The 22,648-nt window shown below is 44.3% G+C and overlaps 1 protein-coding gene across 4 annotated transcripts in view; it reads right to left on the reverse strand.

Annotated features, from left to right (window-relative positions):
- Positions 1-2,179: 2,179 nt before the first annotated feature.
- Positions 2,180-22,648, reverse strand: part of SPATA4 (spermatogenesis associated 4) — a 61,015-nt gene continuing 40,546 nt past the window's right edge. For all 4 annotated transcript variants that reach the window (XM_033942806.1, XM_033942801.1, XM_033942824.1 and 1 more), the window contains exons 5-6: positions 13,479-13,598; positions 2,180-2,317 (exon numbers count right to left, since the gene is read on the reverse strand). In XM_033942806.1, the coding sequence (XP_033798697.1) occupies positions 2,193-2,317; positions 13,479-13,598 (245 nt within the window). In that variant the 3' untranslated portion in view covers positions 2,180-2,192. The remainder of the gene's footprint in view (positions 2,318-13,478; positions 13,599-22,648) is intronic.

The raw sequence follows: 22,648 nt of genomic DNA on the forward strand, positions 1-22,648 counted from the left end.
GAAAAAATTTCTGGGGAGAACACTGCAGTCCCTAAGGTATGCCTTGGTGGCCTCCCAAAACACAGTATCAGAAACATCACTCCCCTCATTAGATTGTTTGTACCTAGTCCATTCCTCAATAAGGAAAGTATGGAAGGCATCATCCAAGTAGAGGGTGGGGTTGAATCTCCAGATACAGTCAGGGGAGGGGCCGCCCCACCGAAGAGTCAACTGAACGGCCGTGTGGTCACTAAATGGGACATCCAGTATGTGGGTGCACACCACCCGCCCAATAGACCGAGAAGGAAGCAAGATGTAATCCAATCGCGAATGGCTATGATGCACCCCCGAGAAGAAGGTAAAATCGGAGAGAACGAGAGCCAGAAGGCCTTGAGCATGCACAGATGCTCAAGGCCCAGCCCAAGCAAGAGACGGGAGATTTCTTTCACTCACACAACCAGCAGATGGGGTAAGGAGCATGTTTGGGAGGAAGGGCGGGCGGATGCCACTTTCAGCACAGGGGTGCAATGCGGTTCTCTCGGAGGGGGGGGGGGTTGCAATGCCAGTTAGAACGGGGGGAGGTGCTTGTGTAGCGGAACATGCTCGGTTTGCGAGACAAAAGTTTGCTAAGTGTTTTGCTCGTCTTGCAAAACACTCGCAAACCGGGTTACTCGCAAACCGAGGTTCCACTGCAATTATTTTCCTGATTCCTGTTTTTTCCATATCTTGCCTCTCTCAGCAGATTATAATTTTTTATTAATGGGGGTTTAAATAGAGTGACATACTATGTTTGCTGATTTGTTTCTTTATAATTGTTTCTGTTGTACTCTATTTTTCTTTGACTAGATTTATTCTTGTAAATTTTGAAAAGCCATCGAGGATTCCCCTTTGCCGCTGCGGTTGGCGCACCACCAACACAGGCCGACCGCATCAACCTTGCGTCTGGAGCACAATGAGCCCTTTAAAAATACTCATTGTGCAATACGCGATTAGCTAAAACAAAAAGTGCTGGTTAATAATACAATTGATGGCTTCCCTTCAGACTGACACTGCCTCAGGTTTTTGGTTTTTTTTGGTAACTTTATCTGAACAGACCCCATGGCTCTCCAAGCCATATGCCTTGACATTATTGGTGACAAGGTTTATAGCCGAGGCACCTCAAAAGAAAATATTTTGGGGTGGTGGGGGTAAATGGGTGGAGGGACTCAACCCGTCGAGTGTGCCACCCCCGAGGTCAGACAGACCCCGAAAGGGTTCTCCCAAGCTCAGTCCGGCACCAGAAGGGGACCAGAAGGCCACTAAACAAATCCCAACAGCTCAACACTAAACCAGGGAAGACTGCACAAGCTTACCACCTCTACCTGCTGGAGACTGAGAGCAGACTGAGTGTACTTGCCCAGTGCATAGCCCAGTACCATAGCCAAAAGTTTGTCTCAGTCTCCACCTGCTGGTCATGGTGAGCTATTACCCATCAGTGACCTGTGCCGGTCTGGAGAGATGCTTAAGAATTGGAAGCTAAAATTGGCCACCGTGACCTGGATTGGCCACCATGAGAACAGGCTACTGGGCTTGATGGACCATTGGTCTCTGACCCAGTGAGGCTATTCATATGTTCTTATGTAGATCACTTTCGCACTAAACAGATTGAAATTGTCTTTCGGTGCAAATATTAGCATATCACATTAGATTTCCTGATTCAGAATAGATCTCAGTTTCAATTTCAATCATACATTCCAGTCTAGGAGAATTATCCAAAACATCTTTGGATATTCTTATATTGGGCTAATTAAAAGGATGATCACTTGCAAAAAATACCACAAGCATGGAATGGGAGAAATCCTCTGAACAGTAAGACCTATCCAGCTACCATTGCAAGAAAACCAGAGAAATGTTGAACTTTTGGGGGGGGGGGGAAACCCAACCTGTAGCAAAATGAGGAGAGAATCTGTATTATTTTTGCTCTTAAATTTTAATTACTTTCATCATAATTATTTTATGCAATCTGATCCCAAATTATTAGTTACTACATTAATGGTAACTTGAACTAATTCAGTATATTAATTTTGCTCTTCTAAAAGACAGAACAAAAACACTTATTAGTAAGAATAAAAAATACAAATACTATGTATTCATTAAAATCAAGTTTTGACTTTATCATTTTTGACTATAAACCGTCCTTGCAAGATTCTAAATTTCTTTTCAGTCTCCTTCTTTCACTTTTCATTTACTGCTGTGACTGAACCACCTGAAAGATCAGCTGACATATCACTTCTAGTAGCTTGTTTCACCTGAATTTCTTGAAAAGGAACAGTTTCTTTGCTTGTTTCTGATGATGAGCCTATAAAACAAAGCATAAAAACAGGAAATTGTGAACACAATCAGATACTTCACTACTAATTGGTATATCAAAGGGCTTTTTTATCTATGAAAATAAGGTGCTGGTACTCATGCAGAGCCAATCTTAGGGAACAAGATAACGAGCCTTTTTTTCAGCCAGTATGGTATATGCAGCCACATGACTCAGAATAGCTCTACCTGGATGCCTCTGAATCTCACAGTCACAGGTTCAAAGCTGGTAGGTACACCAATGGGGAGGAAGGGGGAACAAGCTGGGAGATTTTATGTGAGAAATATAGTGGGTGGATAGGACATTTTTTGGAAGGCAAGAAAAAATAGTGCTGGTACTCTGTACCAGGGCATACTAGCTAAAAATAAAAAATAAATCCTTGGATATTAGCATTGCCCCCCAGTGAGTTTCTACTTGCTATTATATTTTTCATGGGCAAAAATTAAATTTTCTAAAGTTTGGGGGGAATAAGAAAAAAGTGGAGGGAAGTCATTCTAAATGCGAAAGGTGCCAATGGTGCTCTAAAACTATAGAGGGGTCTCAGTGGACCATCCCAAAGAAAAATATCACACTAAGGTCTAGAGCAGGGGTCTCCAAAGTCACTCCTTGAGGGCCGAATCCAGTCGGGTTTTCAGGATTTCCCCAATGAATATGCATTGAAAGCAGTGCATGCACATAGATCTCATGTATATTCATTGGGGAAATCCTGAAAACCCAACTGGATTTGGCCCTCAAGGAGGGACTTTGGAGACCCCTGGTCTAAAGGGATCACTGACTGTAATAGCAGTTATGGGGTGTATGCAATTTTGTGCCCGTGTGACCTAGTATATATAGGTCGCATAAGCAGACCAGTAAAATTATGGCTTAATGAGCACAAATGAGGCTTAATGAGCACAAATCACGCTTAACGAATGAAAACCTTCAAGCCCCCATGGTATAGCACTGGGTGGCTAAAGGACATATGGTAGAGGACTTTATGTGGTGTGTCATTATTTTGAACAAGGGCGGGAGGGTGGGAATCTAGAGAAGGCTTTAAATGAAAAAGAACAGCACTGGATATATCAGCTTGATACTTTAGAGCCAAGAGGGTTGAACAATGAGGTGGAATGGGCATCTCTGATTGGCTAGCTCCTGCCCAATGAAGCACGGGGGAAATCAGCCATGATGATTGGAGGGGAGGATTTAAGAGAGGACATCTTGCTCTTTGAAATCAGGAATCAGATGACAAAATCGGTCGCAATAAGTGTAGGTTATGAGTTGGTATAAGGGAGGAGAGTTTTGAATGTAAAATGTTATTATTAATGCTCTTATTGTGTATTGTAGGGAGACCCTTGAAACAGCATTCTGATGCGAAACATGTCGGGTCTGTCTCCCGGGTCTGAATATAAAAAGAAACTAAAAAGATAAGTTATGAAATAATAAAGCACTTTGCACTTTATATTTATAAAAGAAAGTTACAGTATTACAAATAGTGAAAATATTTAAATGAATAATATGGGCCAGTGAGGATCTCTCACATAATTCTTCCCGCTAAAGAAATTTTGACAGCGGTGGCGTGGTGGTACTGAGGCCCGAAAAAAAAACCTCTGACAAAGTTGTGTTTGAAGAACGGGTTATGCTTGGGAAGTGGTGAGGATGTCTTAGATTATTATTCCTGAGTAGAGGATTGTTTAAAAATACATAATTTATATCTGAACCTAACGTATTGTGAAGACATACAGAGTGAGCGTAATGTGTCAAAGGCTTATTAACAATCAAAAGCTAGGGATGCCACTATTTACCAGCAAGAATCCATGATAAAGAATGTTGGATCACATTTTTTTAATAGTGACCAAAAAGAAACAAGGATATAAAACTACTATTTATCACTTAGCACTAAAAGGCATATGCGTTCTTTTTAAGTATGTTTCTTCACAGGTGAATAAAGGGTGTAAAGGCCATCCTAACCAATCTTCCTTGGTGGTTTATACTGCGAAGATCTCTGTGAGTGACCCAGAATGTCTTTCTCTCTTGTCAGTGGAGGTCCCCTGTGGCACCATATTTTAGTTAGCTGATTACCACTAGTTCTAGCTATAATTCTAACAATTTTGTTTGCTTCAACAACTAGAGCACCCAAAGTAGGGTGGCACCATAGTACCATATTTGATTTTCCTGTTAATGCAACCCACATAAAAACATAGAACATGATTGGCAGATAAAAACAAGAGAAACCAGCCTTGCCACCCATTCCAGTTAACAATCCCTTCCTCCCCCACACAGAACTTTTGTGCTTGTAATCATGCTTTCTTGAATTCAGATACTGTTCTTATCTCCACCAGTTCCACTTGAAAAACACAGAATATGAAAGCAGACAAAAACATACAGCCTAAAAGCAGTTACGTACTTGTAGCAGCTGTTCTCCGAAGACCACAGGCATATATTTTCACATTTTGGTGATGTTATCCATGGAACCCGGCATGGACAGTGAAAACGTGTAGTCACTTTAAATCCTTTAGGACTGCATGTACCGTGCACGTACTGGTGCCTTCCTGCCTGAAGTCAGCTTGCAGGACATGCAATTCAGTAAGAGAGCTAACTAAGATATGTGGGAAGGTTGTAAGAATATATGCCTGCTGTCCTTGGAGAACACCTGCTACTGGTAAGTAACTTTGCTTTCTCCAAGGACAAGCAGGTATCATATTCACACATCTGAGACTCCCAATCTGCCAGGGTCATGCCTCTAGGAAAGAGGATTTCTGATAACTACCATGAATCTGGCAAAACCAAAGGGTTGGAGGTTAAGTTGGCATTTTGGTAGAGAATAAATTTTGCAGAACTGCTTATGGGAAGAACAACTTGCTCTCCCTTGTGTCAAACTGGACTCCCAGATACTCCAAGATCTGTGTTGGCTCCAGGTGGCTTTTCTAAAAGTTGACCACCCAGCCCAGCTTCTGCAGCAGCTGAATCACTTTGAACAGCCAGCCTGCTGTTGGATTGGGACTGAGCTCTTATCAGTCAATCATCCAGATACAGATGTACATGTATATCTGCTCTGCACAGGTGTGCTGCAACTACCATCCATTGGTGAAGGTCCATGGTGCTGTGGCCAGGCCAAAGGGAAAGGCCGCAAACGAAGTGTTGCTGAGCACATGGAAATGCAAGAACTTCCTGTGCTCTGGAAAAATGGGAATGCGCAGATAGGTCTCCGTAAAATCCAATGAGGCAAAAAATTCCCCGGGTACCACTGAAGCAATTACTGACCACACCATCTCCATCCAGAAACGGGGTATCCTGAGGGATGCATTTACTGCCTTGAGTTCTAGAATTGTCTTCCAGTCTTATGAGTCTCTCTTGGGCACTATGACGTATATCGAGTATCTGTCAGAGTTCAGGTCTTCCTCTGGTATGGGCTCTATGGCTTTCAGATACAGAAGTCTTTGTATTATTGTTCAGACTTTGTATACTTTTCTTGGCTTCCTAGTTGGAGAGTCCAGAAAAAGGTCTGGGAGGGGACAAATGAACTTGAGTTGGTACCCCCCCCCCCTTCCTGTATAATTCCCTTCAATGCATGGTGGGATTGGGACTTGTATACCGCCTTTTTGTAGTTATACAACCACATTCAAAGTGGTTTTACATACAGGTACTTCAAGCATTTTTCCTATCTGTCCCGATAGGCTCACAATCTATCTAATGTACCTGAGCAGTGGAGGATTAAGTGACTTGCCCAGAGTCACAGGGAGCAGCATGGGGTTTGAACCCACAATATCAGGGTGCTGAGGCTCTAGCTCTAACCACTGCACCACACTCTCCTCCATGGAAGCTCGGCTTACAGCTTGGCATCATAACTGCTTCTTGGGAGCTGTTGCAGAGCGGGATCCTAAAGATTAGGGCCCCTGGAGCTCCAAATCTTTGTCTAGAGCTTTGAAATGATCTTTGGTCTGAAGGTCCTCCCAAGAACATTTAGAAGTCCAAAAATTCAGTCCTCTTAGGAGTTCAAGGTCTGCTGTCCGGTAAAGACTTCAGCGTGGGATCCTGCGGCCATAAGATCATCCAGACCTTTCCCAAAGAGTAAAAGTCCTTTAAATCAGTGGTTCCCAACCCTGTCCTAGAGGACCACCAGGCCAGTCGGGTTTTCAGGATAGCCCTAATGAATATGCATAGAGCAGATTTGCATGCCTGGCACTTCCATTATATGCAGATCTCTCTCATGCATATTCATTAGGGCTATCCTGAAAACTCGACTGGCCTGGTGGTCCTCCAGGAGAGGGTTGGGAAGCACTGCTTTAAATGGTAATTTACTCAATGACACCTTGGAGGAGGATTCCACCGTCCACTGACTGATCCATAGCATCCTGCAGATAGAAATGGAATAAGCAGACATTTTGCTCATAACTCTGAAAAGATCATACAGAGCAACAGCTACATAATCTACTACCGGGATATAATCTTTTTAGGAAGGACAGAGATGGTCATAAAGGTGGAGGAGTAGCTCTCTATTTATTTAAAGATCAATATCCAAGCGACCGAAATGCAAGGGACCTGGGGAGAGGAAGAAGCGATATGGATTGCTCTGAAAAGAGAAGATGGAACTTCTATCTACGTGGGTGTAGTCTACAGACCTCCGACTCAATCGCAGCAAATTGATAAGGATTTGATTGTGGATATCCAAAAGTTTGGAAGGAAAGAGGAGGTTCTGCTGTTGGGAGATTTCAACCTGCCGGATGCGGACTGGAATGTTCCGTCTGCGGAATCGGAAAGAAGTAGGGAGATTGTGGATGCCTTTCAAGAGGCTCTGCTCAGACAAATGGTGACGGAACCCACAAGGGAAAAAGCGATATTGGATCTGGTCCTCACAAATGGAGAGAGTATCTCTAATGTTCGAGTGGGTGCTCACCTGGGTACTAGCGATCATCAAACGGTTTGGTTTGATATAACGGCTAAAGTGGAGAGCGGCCGCACGATACTTAAAGTCCTAGATTTCAAACGTACGGACTTTAATGCAATGGGAAAGTACCTGAAGAAAGAACTGTTAGGATGGGAGGACATAAGAGAAGTGGAAAGACAGTGGTCTAAGCTGAAAGGAGCGATAAAAATGGCTACGGACCTTTATGTGATGAAAATCAATAAAAACAAGAGAAAAAGGAAGCCGATATGGTTCTCCAACCTAGTGGCTGAGAAAATAAAGGCGAAAGAGTTGGCGTTCATGAAATATAAAAAAACCCAAGAAGAGGAGAGCAGAAAGGACTACAGGGTGAAACTGAAAGAAGCCAAGAGAGAGATACGTTTGGCGAAGGCACAGGCGGAAGAACAAATGGCTAAAAATGTAAAAAAGGGAGATAAAAATTTTTTCAGATATATTAGTGAAAGGAGGAAGATAAAAAATGGAATTGCTAGGCTAAAAGATGCTGGGAACAAATATGTGGAGAGTGATGAGGAGAAAGCAAATGTGCTAAACAAATACTTCTGTTCTGTGTTCACAGAAGAAAATCCTGGAGAAGGACCGAGATTGTCTGGCAAAGTTACACGAGAAAATGGAGTAGATTCTGCGCCGTTCACGGAGGAGGGTGTTTATGAGCAACTTGAAAAACTGAAGGTGGACAAAGCGATGGGACCAGACGGGATCCATCCCAGGATACTAAGGGAGCTCAGAGAGGTTCTGGCGAGTCCTATTAAAGACTTGTTCAACTAATCTCTGGAGACGGGAGTGATTCCTGGGGATTGGAGGAGAGCGGATGTGGTCCCTATTCATAAAAGTGGTCACAGGGATGAAGCAGGAAACTACAGGCCGGTGAGCCTCACTTCAGTTGTTGGAAAAATAATGGAAATGTTGCTGAAAGAAAGGATAGTGTATTTCCTTGAATCTAATGGGTTACAGGATCCGAGGCAACATGGCTTTACAAAAGGTAAATTGTGCCAAACGAACCTGATTGAATTTTTTGATTGGGTGACCAGAGAGCTGGATCGAGGACATATGCTAGATATAATTTACTTGGATTTCAGCAAAGCCTTTGATACAGTTCCTCATAGGAGGCTGTTGAACAAACTTGAAGGGCTGAAGTTAGGACCCAAAGTGGTGAACTGGGTCAGAAACTGGCTGTCGGACAGACGCCAGAGGGTGGTGGTTAATGAAAGTCGCTCGAAGGAAGGAAAGGTGACTAGTGGAGTCCCTCAGGGTTCGGTGCTGGGGCCAATCCTGTTCAATATGTATGTAAGTGACATTGCTGAAGTGTTAGAAGGAAAAGTGTGCCTTTTTGCAGATGATACCAAGATTTGTAACAGAGTAGACACCGAAGAGGGAGTGGAAAATATGATAAAGGATCTGCAAAAGTTAGAGGAATGGTCTAATGCCTGGCAACTAAAATTCAATGCAAAGAAATGCAGGGTAATGCATTTGGGGATTAATAATAGGAAGGAACCGTATATGCTGGGAGGAGAGAAGCTGATATGCACGGACGGGGAGAGGGACCTTGGGGTGATAGTGTCCGAAGATCTAAAGGCGAAAAAACAGTGTGACAAAAGCAGTGGCTGCTGCCAGAAGGATTCTGGGCTGTATAAAGAGAGGCGTAGTCAGTAGAAGGAAGAAGGTGTTGATGCCCCTGTACAGGTCATTGGTGAGGCCCCACTTGGAGTATTGTGTTCAGTTTTGGAGACCGTATCTGGCGAAAGACGTAAGAAGACTTGAGGCGGTCCAGAGGAGGGCGACGAAAATGATAGGAGGCTTGCGCCAGAAGACGTATGAGGAGAGACTGGAAGCCCTGAATATGTATACCCTAGAGGAAAGGAGAGACAGGGGAGATATGATTCAGACGTTCAAATACTTAAAGGGTATTAACGTAGAACAAAATCTTTTCCAGAGAAAGGAAAATGGTAAAACCAGAGGACATAATTTGACGTTGAGGGGTGGTAGATTCAGGGGCAATGTTAGGAAATTCTACTTTACGGAGAGGGTGGTGGATGCCTGGAATGCACTCCCGAGAGAGGTGGTGGAGAGTAAAACTGTGACTGAGTTCAAAGAAGCGTGGGATGAACACAGAAGATTTAGAATCAGAAAATAATATTAAAGATTGAACTAGGCCAGTTACTGGGCAGACTTGTACGGTCTGTGTCTGTGTATGGCCGTTTGGAGGAGGATGGGCAGGGGAGGGCTTCAATGGCTGGGAGGGTGTAGATGGGCTGGAGTAAGTCTTAACAGAGATTTCGGCAGTTGGAAGCACAGTACCGGGTAAAGCTTTGGATTCTCGCCCAGAAATAGCTAAGAAGAAAAAAAAAAAAATTTAAATTGAATCAGGTTGGGCAGACTGGATGGACCATTCGGGTCTTTATCTGCCGTCATCTACTATGTTACTCCAGACATTAGAAACTGGCAATTCCTGCTGGCTATTGCCTCTGGATCATGGCACAACTTGAAGTGGCAAGCCTGAATGACAAAAGACGCCACTGCAGCTGCTTTTAAATCTGAGGCTGTGGCTTCTAAGAGCTTCTTATCAATAAAATCCAGCCTGCGGTCCTTGGCATCCTTTAATACCACACCGCCTTCACTGGGAAGGGAGGTATGCTTTGTAACCTGCGCCACCATGGAATCCGCTTTTGGTGGAACAAAGAGCTGGTTACATTTAGCATCCATCACATAGAGCTTTGCCATTGCTTTGGACACCCGAAGGAGCCCCTCTGGGATCTTCCAGTGGTCCGTTTTTGTAATATCTTGATATGAGGGAAAACAGGTGGTTTGTACTTTAGTGCTGCTTATAAGCGAGCACTGTTTGCAGAGTCCAATGCCTCCAAAAGAGCTGAAAGTTTAAACAGCTTGCACACAGTCGGGTCCTCTCTGAGATCAAGGACCTCCACCAGATTTTTTCCCCTTTTATTGAATGCTTCTCCCCCGTTTCTATTATAGCAGTATACCCACACTTACCCGATACTACTCCCTGGATCAGTGGAGAGAGAACCTATCCACTCAAACTAGATGGTTGAATCTCTCCCAAAAAGTTCCCCTTAGAAAGGGTTTGAAGTGTGCTAGGGACCTGTTCTGCCCTAGGTAAATAAGAGAATAGGGAGAAGAAAGAATGTTTCCCAGTGTCTTTGACTTAGTGCTTTTCCTCAGAGCACTACTGCTGCTTAGCACAATTTAGAAAGGAAAATAATTTTAATCTCCTTCCCCACACAGCAGCTTCCCACTAAGCCTGAAAGTACTGGTTTCTCTAAGATTATTAACTCTCTCCCATTCTTCCATACTTTATTAGTGACTAGGCAAACTTTCCAACATCCTACTCTGTTTGCTTTCAACTAATTACTTGTTATCCAATGCATAACAATAACTTATCTCACATCTCTGCTCTGCCTTCTTCTGGCTCCCAATGCATTTCAGTTTCTCCCTCTGGATACTACAGAGAAACTTTTTCCCACCTCCATAAGTTAATCTCCTTATGATACTGCTCCACCTTCCTCAGAGCAGGAAATCATATCCTCATCAAGAGCTCCATTATAATGGCCCTTAATGATAAATTTTCTTACCACAAGCACATAAGTAATACCGTAAAATCTTGCTTTTATAGATTCTGAATGATTCACTCAATCTCTAAGTTTCTAGAGCCACAATCATTAAATATATTAATTCATTCTTTAATTATCGCTAAACTTGATTATTGTAATTCTTTATTAATTAATATCGCACAAAAAGAAAAGAAGCGATTTCAGATAATCCAGAACACTGCCGTTAAACTCATTCATAACGGTAAAAAATATGATCATGTCACTCCTTTTCTGATTAAATCTCACTGGCTCCCAATTAACCACCGTATTACTTTTAAAATTTTACTCCTAGTATTTAAAACCCTTTCCACTAATGAACCCCAATTTATTAATAAATTACTCATTCCTTATAGTACGTCGTGTTCTCTCCGGTCCACTAACCAAAAGCTCATGGTAGTCCCCTCCTTGAAAATTATTGGAACTCGACGGCATGATATGGCTCTGCAACTTTGGAACACTTTACCTCAGCATGTGAGAGAGGAAAATAATTTGAGTCGTTTTAAAAGTAACCTAAAGAGTTTCCTTTTTAAAGATGCTTTTAATCTTTAAATTATGTTCAAATTTTACATTAGTTTTTTTTTTTCAGATTTCCACTTTTCCCTCCCCAATGTGCTTTCCATTTATGGCTCTCTTCTTCACTTTAAAATATTGAATTGTAGTTCTGCCCATTTTTACCTTGTGTGTTGATTAGTCTAAGTCTGTCGGTCTAACCCATTATTTTAAATTTTAAACGATGTTTAAATACATGCTTTGTTTTTTTAATCCTATTAATGTTGTATCTCGCATAGTAAAACTAAATAAGTGATTCATCAAATTAAAATAAAACTTGAAACTAATCTGCTCTGGATCCCTGGCTCCTCTGAGCATTAAAGGATTTGATGCCTCCTGGTTTCTGCAACCTTTCTCCTTTGACTGCCTCTAGGAAGAAACTCTGGCCGGCTCCCTGTGTTCCTCCCCAAGGTGTGTGTAGTACAGCCCCTTTCACCCCACCTCCCCACCTGTTTAATCAAACTGGCAAGTGTGACTATGCTCCTCATTGGCTGGGTCTCATGTTGACTATTTGCTTTTCTTAGAACACATGGCTGCCCAGTGTGGTAAGGCCGTTTCTCAGCCCCATCCCCTTTCCCACTCCTAACTGGGGTAGAAGGTATTGCTTGGGTGTGCTGCAATAGCTTGGCAGACTCCTTATAAAAGGATAAATAGGATAGGTTTGAGGAAATCCCTTTCTTCCCCATTGATTCTGGCCTCACTTGTCCTGTACTAGGTTTTGGCAGGTTCCTAGTGAAAGGGGTTGTTTCCCTAGAAACTTGGTCAGAGCTAGGCTCAGGATTGACCCTGTCAAACAATGTAAACTGAGGTAACCTTTTTCCCCCCCAAAAAGAAGAAAAAAAGTTGACTTAAATATAAACCGGGGGGGTTATATTCAAGTGCCCTGCCTTGAACCTAGTCTTCCATTTCTCCCTCCTTCCTTCCTACCCAGCCCCCAATGCCCAATAAAAGCCTGCCTGAAACCATGGTGATCCAGTAGTGACAAGCTGGGACAGCAGCAATCTTTCCCACACCCTGTCCTGGTCAACTCTAACTACCCTACCTCCCTGACCCATGTAGACCTTACCTTTAAAGCCCTGGTGGGCTAGCAGTGAAGCGGAGCAGGAGTGATCTTCCTAAGCTCCTGTCCCGTGAGAGCCACGATCAAAAATGCTTGCCACATGTTACCGCTGCAGTCTCACTAGGTCTCACGAGACTGCAACAGGAAATCGCTGCAGGCATTTTTGATTGCGGGAAGGATCACTCCTGTCCTGGCTCATTGCTGGACCACCAGGGCCCAAGGGAGGCCTGTAACAGGGCCAGGCAGAGAGGAGGCACAGACTAGAGGACTCAAATATAAACCAAGACCCCCCCATTTTTTAACCCAAAAATCTCCGTTTATATTTATACGATAGCAACACAAAAAGTAGGGTAGACCAATGGACACAATGTGAGGAAACCTAAAGGACTCTTTCACACCACAATACAGTACTTTAGTTAATTGGGACATATAGCATAGGCTTCTAATGGTCTATTTGTGTTTGTGACAATAAACATTGTGTGTTTTCATTTTGTGGAGAAATTGCTCTTGGTGGTATCTTTTTATACCACATTCTTCACATTGTGACCACTGGTCTACCCCTACTTTTTGTGCTATTGATTTTATTTCATAGGATATCCCCCTGCTCATTTTTTCTGTGAAATTCAAAATATACACATTACTTTAAAGCAGCAGGATAAGAAAACAGTTAATAGCTAAGAAAACCAAAAATGTGTAATAGCCTCCTTCTGGGTTAATACCAGAGGAAATATTAATATTTAAAGTTTTTGAAAGCTCTTTCCATATATTCACATCCACCATTATGAATCCAAGCCAAATAGATGAAGAGGGGCTGACTCTCATAAGAATCCCAAGCACACATCATATTAATATTTGTACAACACAGATGTTGAATCAGATGTGAATAAAATGTTAGCAATAAAGGACAACTGAAAATAAAATTTAGATGGATGCTTTCGATCAAAAACAGACCAGTTCATACTTTGAAAAATCTAGTTTGTTCTGCTAGTTTATAATTTTATTAACTTTACTTAGACAATCCTAATAAATTCTTACTTGATAGTGAAATCTTGGAACGCTTGTCTTTTAGCAGCTTGGCCATATTTTCCATTGCATTTATAGAAGGAAAAATTCGAACTGCAAGCTCCCCTAAGGTTGGTTTAATATCAAATCGTTCTTAGAGGAAAAAGAGAGAAAAAAAATATCATCAAGGGAGTTTAGTAATTCATAATATCCTTTCTTTTACTTATACATGCCTTCATATTTTTACAACTAAACTATTAGGCCAATCTTCAATAGCAGGTTACTTTAACTACATATTTGAAAACTCAAATAGTTAAGGAGGTGCTGAAAAGTTTTCAGCTGTCATTTACTATGTGGAGCCATGAAACTTATAAGTTATTCCACATATTCACTCCTAAGTTCAACACAGTTAGCAGCAAAAGAAATCCCCTACTCAACTGACATGTAATCTAAAACTAGATCAGAAGATGGTAAGAAACATCAAGGAGGAGCTGCACAGTCTGACTTCCACCAGCTTGGAGAAAGAGAAAAATACTGAGCATTTTATTGATCTATGACAATGTTTCTCAATTCGGTCCTGGAGAACCTCCTTGCCAGTCAGGTTTTGAGAATATCTACAATGAAAAAAATCTGCATATAATGGAGGCAGTGTATGCAAATCAAGTTTACGCATATTCACTGTAGATGTCCTGAAAACCTGACAGGCAAGGGAGTACTCTAGGACCGAGTTGAGAAACACTGGTCTATGATACCCTTAAGGAGCAGATCACTTGGAACTATTTTTTTTCTCCATCTCCATCAGGATATCCACAATATGCATGAGAAAGATTTGCATTTCAAGGAGGTAGTGAATGCAGATCCATCTCATACATATTCATTATGGATATCCTGAAGACCTTACCTGGCTCCGGCTCTCAAGGACCGGAATTGCCTACCCCTAGCATAACCTATTTGTTCTGGAATGGTCTGGTATGGATGAAAAAGGAAATTAGTAACTACATAATCACTATATCCTAGCCTTCCAAATGAAAAGTCAAGGAATACCTGGTTCAGTGCTCTCTGAATAGAGATTATGTAAGCTCTTTTCCAGTAGATAGATGAGACATTCTAGACAGATGGGTTATTTCCCTATAGCCGCGTGCTGCTGCAGAAGGAATCCACTCCGGATTTTTCATTCTGCCTCTGCTGCACTTCACTGGGTTCTCTAGTTCCATTGGACTGGAAGACGGCTGGCGTCATTCCACTCCACAAGAAAGGCTCCAAGATGGAGACAGCAAACTACAGACCGGTGAGTCTCACATCAATAGTGTGCAAACTAATGGAAACTCTAATCAAACGCCAATTGGATACGATCCTGAACGAGGAGACTCTACGGGATCCCCGTCAACCCAATCCAACCTGATCAGCTTCTTTGACTGGGTGACGAGGAAGCTGGATGTTGGGGAGTCCCTGGACATCGTGTACCTGGACTTCAGAAAAGCATTCGATAGCGTACCACACCGCAGGTTGCTGAGCAAGATGAGTTCTATAGGATTGGGCGACACATTGACGAAATGGGTTGGGAACTGGCTTGGAGGTAGGCTTCAGAGGGTAGTGGTGAACGGCACCCCCTCCGAAATGACGGAGGTAATCAGAGGAGTGCCGCAGGGCTCGGTCCTGGGCCCGATCCTATTCAACATCTTTATAAGAGACTTGGCAGAAGGGCTGCGAGATAAAATAACATTATTCGACAATGACGCCAAACTAAGCAATGTAGTGAGCAAAAGCACAACAGACATAAATTCAATGTCCGACAACATGATGCACGACCTATTCCTACTGGAGCGCTGGTCTAGGTCCTGGCAACTCAGCTTCAATGCCAAAAAATGCAAAGTCATGCACCTGGGCAGCCAAAATCCATGCAAGACTTACACCCTTAATGGCGAGATCCTAACAAGAACTGAAGCAGAATGAGACTTAGGGGTGATCGTCAGTGAGAATATGAAGACTGCCAATCAAGTGGAGCAAGCTTCATCCAAGGCAAGGCAAATCATACGTTGCATACGCAGGAGTATTGTCAGCCGTAAGCCTGAAGTCATTATGCCATTGTATAGATCCATGGTGAGGCCCCACCTGGAATACTGTGTGCAATTCTGGAGGCTGCATTACCGTAAGGATGTGCTGAAACTGGAATCGGTCCAGAGAATGGCCACCCAGATGGTCTCGGGACTCAAGGATCTCCCATACGAGGAACGGCTGGATAAGTTGCAGCTGTACTCACTCGAGGAACGCAGAGAGAGGGGTGACATGATCGAGATATTCAAGTATCTCACGGGCCGCATCGAGGTGGAAGAAGATATCTTCTTTTTCAAGGGTCCCGCGGCAACAAGGGGGCATCCGTGGAAAATCAGGGGCGGGAAACTGCACGGGGACACCAGGAAATTCTTTTTCACTGAAAGGGTGATTGATCGCTGGAATAGTCTTCCACTTCAGGTTATTGAGGCCAGCAGCGTGCCTGATTTTAAGGCCAAATGGGATAGACACGTGGGATCTATTCACAGAGAAAGGTAGGGGAGGGTCATTGGGGTGGGCAGACTAGATGGGCCGTGGCCCTTATCTGCCGTCTATTTCTATGTTTCTATGTTTACCCGGCACAACAGAAACCCCGACTGACCCTCCCAGCCGACCCTCCCACCGCTAGACGGCTGACAAACCTGGCAGCTCCAGCAGTGTACCAGGCACACTAAACACGCTGCAGATTCACAGCAGCACCTTAACAATGTGGCACCAGTCCTCATCCTCCCGTGATGTTGCCTGCAAAGCCTCCACCCAAATAAAAGCAACTGCTTGTGGGGTGGGAGAACTATTTATATAGCGTTACTAGACATTCGCATAGCAGGTTGATGACATAAATGATTACAGTTATCTGTTTAATTTTTCAATAGCATTTAGGAAGCACGCATGAACCACAATCTTGTAAATGTTTTTCAGTATTGATCTTCATAAAAGCCATAAACATAAATGAATGCAATTTTCAAAGGTTTATTATTTTAGTTGATAATCTTACAATTGGAACTATGGCCATTTACCTAGGAGGAACCGGGCTCTCTGCAGGAATAAGAGCCTGCTGGCCAGAAAATGTATTCTCCAGTACTGGACGGTCCAGGACCCACCGGCGTTTTGGCAATGGAGGAACCAGTTGCATCAGTTGGCTACCTGGGAGGCGAGGGATGTGGGGAGGTCTCAGAAGCGGAAGCTAGTGTTCCTGAATATATGGGAACCATATCTGCATTCCTTACATCCAAATGGACGAAGTGAGGTATTAAGGTGGGTGTCCTAATATGGGCACTCAGCTGATGCTGGGGCGAAAGACACGGTGAGACACAGTGGGGGGTGGTGGAGAGTATCGGGGTTGGATGGGGATTGTGGGAGGAGAGGGTGTTCCGTTGGGTTCTGCTACTCAGTAACAGTTATAGTCTCTAGGGATAAGTGGGGGGAGGGAGGTGGGATGGCTTTTTTCGGGGCTCATAAGAATCCAGGGCCTCGGGGCGCCATGCCACTGACTCTGGCCTCACTTGCCCATGGGCAGAGTTGGCTGGGGGGTCTGTTGATGTTAATCCTAAACTGTTGATGCCTGTATTAGTGTTGAGGACGATGCCTCATTGTTTGTTGATGAGAACCCTTCTATGCTACTGTTTTGCTTACTCTGTTGTTTGCATCAATAAAAATTGTTTGAACCATAAAACTTTAACTGGTTTGCTCCAAATTATCTTTCCTATCGTTTTGAATTGGCTCATATTACCAGATGTACTCGTAGATTCCATTTGTTCTCCTTTCCCTCATTGAAAGGCTGTCTTTACAAGAGATTTTTGGATAGGACTCTTTCTTTTCAAGCGGGTAAAATGAATGATTGGTTAAGTGAAACCATCTTGAAAGCTTTTTCTTATCAATCCCTCAGAAAATCAGTAAAGATCAATCTTTTTGATAAATTTGTATCTTTATAATTATGCTACTGTATTTTCTACATTGTTTGTAACTTCGCTGATTGTCAGTTATCTCTTCATTGTGAATCGCTTAGAACTATTGTGGTATTATGGTATACAAAACTAAAATTATTATTATTATTTTCAAACCTCTCCCAATTCCTCTCACAGGCTGTCAGTCTTTGTACTGACTATGACCTGACAGGATCTGTGCTGTAGCCTGCTTTCAGCTCTCTCACAGTAGCTGGATGAAAAACCTCACTACCACAATGCTGGGAATTCTTCTGTAAAGCTGATTTTCGGCCAATCAGACTCCTATATCTGACTACACCTCCACCCCAGCAGATCAACGGATGCATACCTGGGACAGGCGGAGGTGCAAAGACGCAGCCGGTGCCTGCAAGACACTGCCAAGCCTCCTAAGGGCGCCCAACAGCCTGCACTCAACCCCTGCTTAACAATAGTTGAGATCACATCAAAGACGGCACTGAGCTCCAAAGAAAACTATGCAGGCTGGCTAACAGGTACCCAAGTAGGATGGGCCTGTCAGCTACAGACCCGAAGCCTGTGAATTCTCAGGCAGGCAGAGCTTCAAAATTGCTCAAAGAAACATATTACCTCAAAAAGGGATGAAATTACATCAAATTAAAAATAATAAAATGGGGAGAGCAGAACAAACACTCCTGCAGGAATGTGTGCAGAAGGAAAGAACTGTAGGTGGAGCTAGAGAAACCATTAAAGTAAAGAGGAGAAGAGTGAATTCCTTCTGCAGCGGCACACGGCTATAGGGAAATAATCTATCTGTCTAGAATGTCTCACCTATTGCACTGGTAAAAGGAATTTTCTTAATTTATTAAAATTGTGTTTTGAAAAACTAATGTTTTTTTAAATCAAATTTCACTTGCATGACAGGAAAATAAGTTGATCCAGTGACATACCAAGGAAGGGGGTTTTCCGCCCAGGGTGCAGCCCATAAAGGGGTGCTCTGACTCATCTGAGGGCCGGCACTGGCATCAAGAACTTCTTCCCAGCAGTAGCAACGTTCACAATTTGTTGCTCTTGTCAATGTCAAGCCATCCTCTCTGCTGAGTTTCACCTACTTCCTGTTTTTGCGAAGGCAGGACCTGGCAGAGAGGAATACCTGATGCTGGCAAGAGCAGCGAATTGTAAATATTTTGCTGCCGACTGCAGGGTGATGGAGGGGGAGAGAAATGCTGCACCCGACTGGGAAGAGGGAGGGTGGGAGGGAGAAGGAAGAGGAGACAAAGTGAAATTAGGTTCTTACCTGCTAATTTTCTTTCTTTTAGCCTCTCCAGACCGGTATAGCTGTAAATCTTAGATGGGTATATATCTCATCATGACCAGAAGGTGGAGACTGAGACAAAACTTTGGAATAGTATATAATAGATGACTCTCCCTTATTCCATCAGTCTGCCGCATAGCCAAGCAGAACTAAGAACTACAAACAGAAAACAGGACTTCGAACAGGAGCAACAACTAATAAAACATGAATGCTATTGGAAAATGCAAAGGAGCAAATGCAAATCTCAAAGGTCTCCACAGCTCGCCAGCTACGCCAGCCGAGCCACAGTCGCTGTTCTTTGATCTCCCTGGCCCTAGAAAAATACTAGAACCCGCAGAAAAAGCTAAATCTTCAAGCAAGAACAACACACCAACAGACAGGGTGTGGTGCTATACTAGTCTGGAGAGGCTAAAAGAAAGAAAATTAGCAGGTAAGAACCTAATTTCACCTTCTTTAGCAACTCTCCAGACCGGTAAAGCTGTAAATCTTACAGATGGGACATAACAAAGCAGTACACGCTCACTGAACATCACGTCCTGACACGCCTGAATGTCCACACGGTAATGCTTGACAAAGGAATGGAAGGAAGACCAATCTGCAGCCTTTCAAATATCCACTGGAAGCATCAGCGAAGACTCAGCCCAAGAAGCTTCCTGACCCCGAGTGGAAAAAGCCTTAAGAAAGTCCGGAACAGGCTGCTTCTGAAGAAGGTATGCGGAAGCAATAGTCTCCTTGATCTAGCGCACAATGGTAGCCTTGGAAGCGCCATCCCCCTTATGAGGACCCGCTAGAAGGACAAAAAGATGATCTGATTTCCTGATCTCCTGGGTCCTCTGCACATAAGAACATAAGCAGTGCCTCTGCTGGGTCAGACCAGAGGTCCATCGTGCCCAGCAGTCCGCTCAGGCAGCGGTCCATCAGGTCCAAGACCTGTATAGTAATCCTCTATCTATATCACCAGTACTCACTATGGTCGAATTCTGGACAACTCGGTTCAAACTGAAACTAAATCCAGAAAAGACTAAACTCTTCCTTGCAAGTCCCAACCACAAATTAAGGACTTCCACCCTACAACTCAACGGTCTAACTTACCCTATTAATCCCACCATCAAAATCTTTGGTGTCATCCTAGACCGATGCTTGACCTTTGAAGATCACACCAATGCCCAGGTCAAAAAATGTTTTCATACCCTCTGGAAACTCCGCACCATCAAACACTACTTCGACTTCCTCTCCTTCAAACTGCTGGTCCAATCCCTAATCTTAAGCACCCTGGATTACTGTAATCTATGGCCTCAAAAAATCAAACCACATCAGCCCTTACTACAGAAAACTTCACTGGTTGCCACTAGAAGCGAGAATCATCTTCAAATTTGCCTGCCTCTGCTTCAAAACCCTAACTGGCTTGTCATCGATATATCTCTCTCACCACTTTGCGTTCCCAGGCACCACTCGCACACGCAATGCCTATCTGTTTACCTACCCATCCCAAAAGGGATGCACCTACAAAAGATTCCTTAACAGAACTCTCTCATTCCAAGCTGGCAGATGGACAGATTGCCTGATCACCCTCATCTCATCTGCCCCATCTTACTCTTACTTCAGGAAATCCCTCAAATCTTACCTCTATGATAAATTTCTCGAACCCCTCCCCCCCAAATAACCAAACCCTACCACCTCTATCTTCTCTTTAATTCTCTCAAACAGTATTTTCACTGTATAAATATCGCTGCTGTAGATGTACAGACTCCTGCACTGTAATTCTGCTTTGTCTTCCGCTGTATTAATACCTATGCTAAACTATGTACAGTCCTCTGCATTGTAACTTGCTCTCAACTGCATAGTACATTCCCTTACATTGTATCATCGCTGTATAATGTGACAGGGATCCGGCTAGGCCTAATAAAGCCAAGGGAAAAGCTCCTGTAAGTATCACTAAAGTTCCAGTGACTAAGTGGAAGAAACATCCTGGGTATAGTGGAAATCCTGTGCACAATGTCAAGAGTGAGCCTGCCCCTTTAAAAGTTCACAGAGCTCAGGCAGGAACTAGAAGGACAGGGCTCTTTAAGAATTTAGCTGACTCTGCTGTTAGGGGGCGTGGTTGCTGGCCCAGTCTCCCTTTTTTCTGAGCTTCCCTTGTCAGAAGGAGAGGGGAGGCAGCTGGGACTGGAAGCTGAGAAGGAAGTCAGCTAGAGCAGCTAACTTATGGCCAGCACAGGAAGGTTCTCACATGGAGTGGGAAATGGAAAACCCTGAAGTACAGTCTGAGGTTTGTGATATGGTCTGGCTGGAGAACAATGTTATGTCTCATGGGGAAGAGCACCCCATGGAATGGGAGTAGGTTTGGGAAAGCCTGAATTTTCTTTTCCTTTGTGAAGGGTTTTTCCTTTTTGGAGTTTTGTGTTTTGAAAGTATTTTTGTACACTGTTTTGAACCTGTGCTGGGAGCTACAGAATTTACCTTGATCTTATATGATCGGAAAAAGTGGCAACACCTGTAAGAGAACTGGCCTCTCTGTTCCTACTAAGGGGAATTGCTGTTCAAGGTTACCACAAGCATAATTAGTGCCAATACTGTTAAAAGCCTTATATCCTAAACTACCGTATTTTCACGCATATAACGCGCACCCGTGTAAAACGCGCACACGGGTATAGCGCGTGGGGAACACAAATTTATGTTTAAAAAATTTAATATAGCGCGCACACGCGTATACCGCACATGCTAAAACCTCCTCCCGCTTACTCCGAACCGGCATCCTCCCCCCCCCCCCCGCTCGCTTACCCGCGTTTTACAACTTTTTTTTTTCAATCCGATCCGGCATCCCCCCTGCGAACCGGTATCCTCCCCCCTCGCTCGCGTCACCCCCCCCCCCCCCCCACGATCCTACATCCCCCCAGCACCAAACATCTCTTACCCGATTGGGCACCGGCACCAGCACCAATGCACAGGACGTGCCAGTGCCCGAAGATCCTCCCTCGTTGGTTTGGGCTGGGCTGGGCGGTGCGATGCAGGAGAGATAATCCTTCTTCCTGCGCCGGGCTGGACTAGGCTTTGAGCATTTGCGCATGCTCAAAGCCTTCTGGTCTCGCTCTCTCCGAGAAAATTTAATATAGCGCGCACACGCGTATACCGCACATGCTAAAACCTCCTCCCGCTTACTCCGAACCGGCATCCTCCCCCCCCCCCCCGCTCGCTTACCCGCGTTTTACAACTTTTTTTTTTCAATCCGATCCGGCATCCCCCCTGCGAACCGGTATCCTCCCCCCTCGCTCGCGTCACCCCCCCCTCCCCCACGATCCTACATCCCCCCAGCACCAAACATCTCTTACCCGATTGGGCACCGGCACCAGCACCAATGCACAGGACGTGCCAGTGCCCGAAGATCCTCCCTCGTTGGTTTGGGCTGGGCTGGGCGGTGCGATGCAGGAGAGATAATCCTTCTTCCTGCGCCGGGCTGGACTAGGCTTTGAGCATTTGCGCATGCTCAAAGCCTTCTGGTCTCGCTCTCTCCGAGATCGAGATCTCGGAGAGAGCGAGACCAGAAGGCTTTGAGCATGCGCAAATGCTCAAAGCCTAGTCCAGCCCGGCGCAGGAAGAAGGATTATCTCTCCTGCATCGCACCGCCCAGCCCAGCCCAAACCAACGAGGGAGGATCTTCGGGCACTGGCACGTCCTGTGCATTGGTGCTGGTGCCGGTGCCCAATCGGGTAAGAGATGTTTGGTGCTGGGGGGATGTAGGATCGCGGGGGAGGGGGGTTGATACGAGCGGGGGGGGGGAGGATGCCGGTTCGCAGGGGGGATGCCGATCGGATTGGGAAAAAAAAGTTGTAAAACGCGCTCACGCGTATAACGCGCAAGGTTATGCACGGTTTGTAAAATCGTGTATAACGCGCGCGTTATATGCGTGAAAATACGGTATTACCAGAGGCGTGAACTGT

The sequence above is a fragment of the Geotrypetes seraphini genome, chromosome 1 (assembly GCF_902459505.1).
Source record: "Geotrypetes seraphini chromosome 1, aGeoSer1.1, whole genome shotgun sequence".
Lineage (NCBI taxonomy): Eukaryota > Metazoa > Chordata > Amphibia > Gymnophiona > Dermophiidae > Geotrypetes > Geotrypetes seraphini.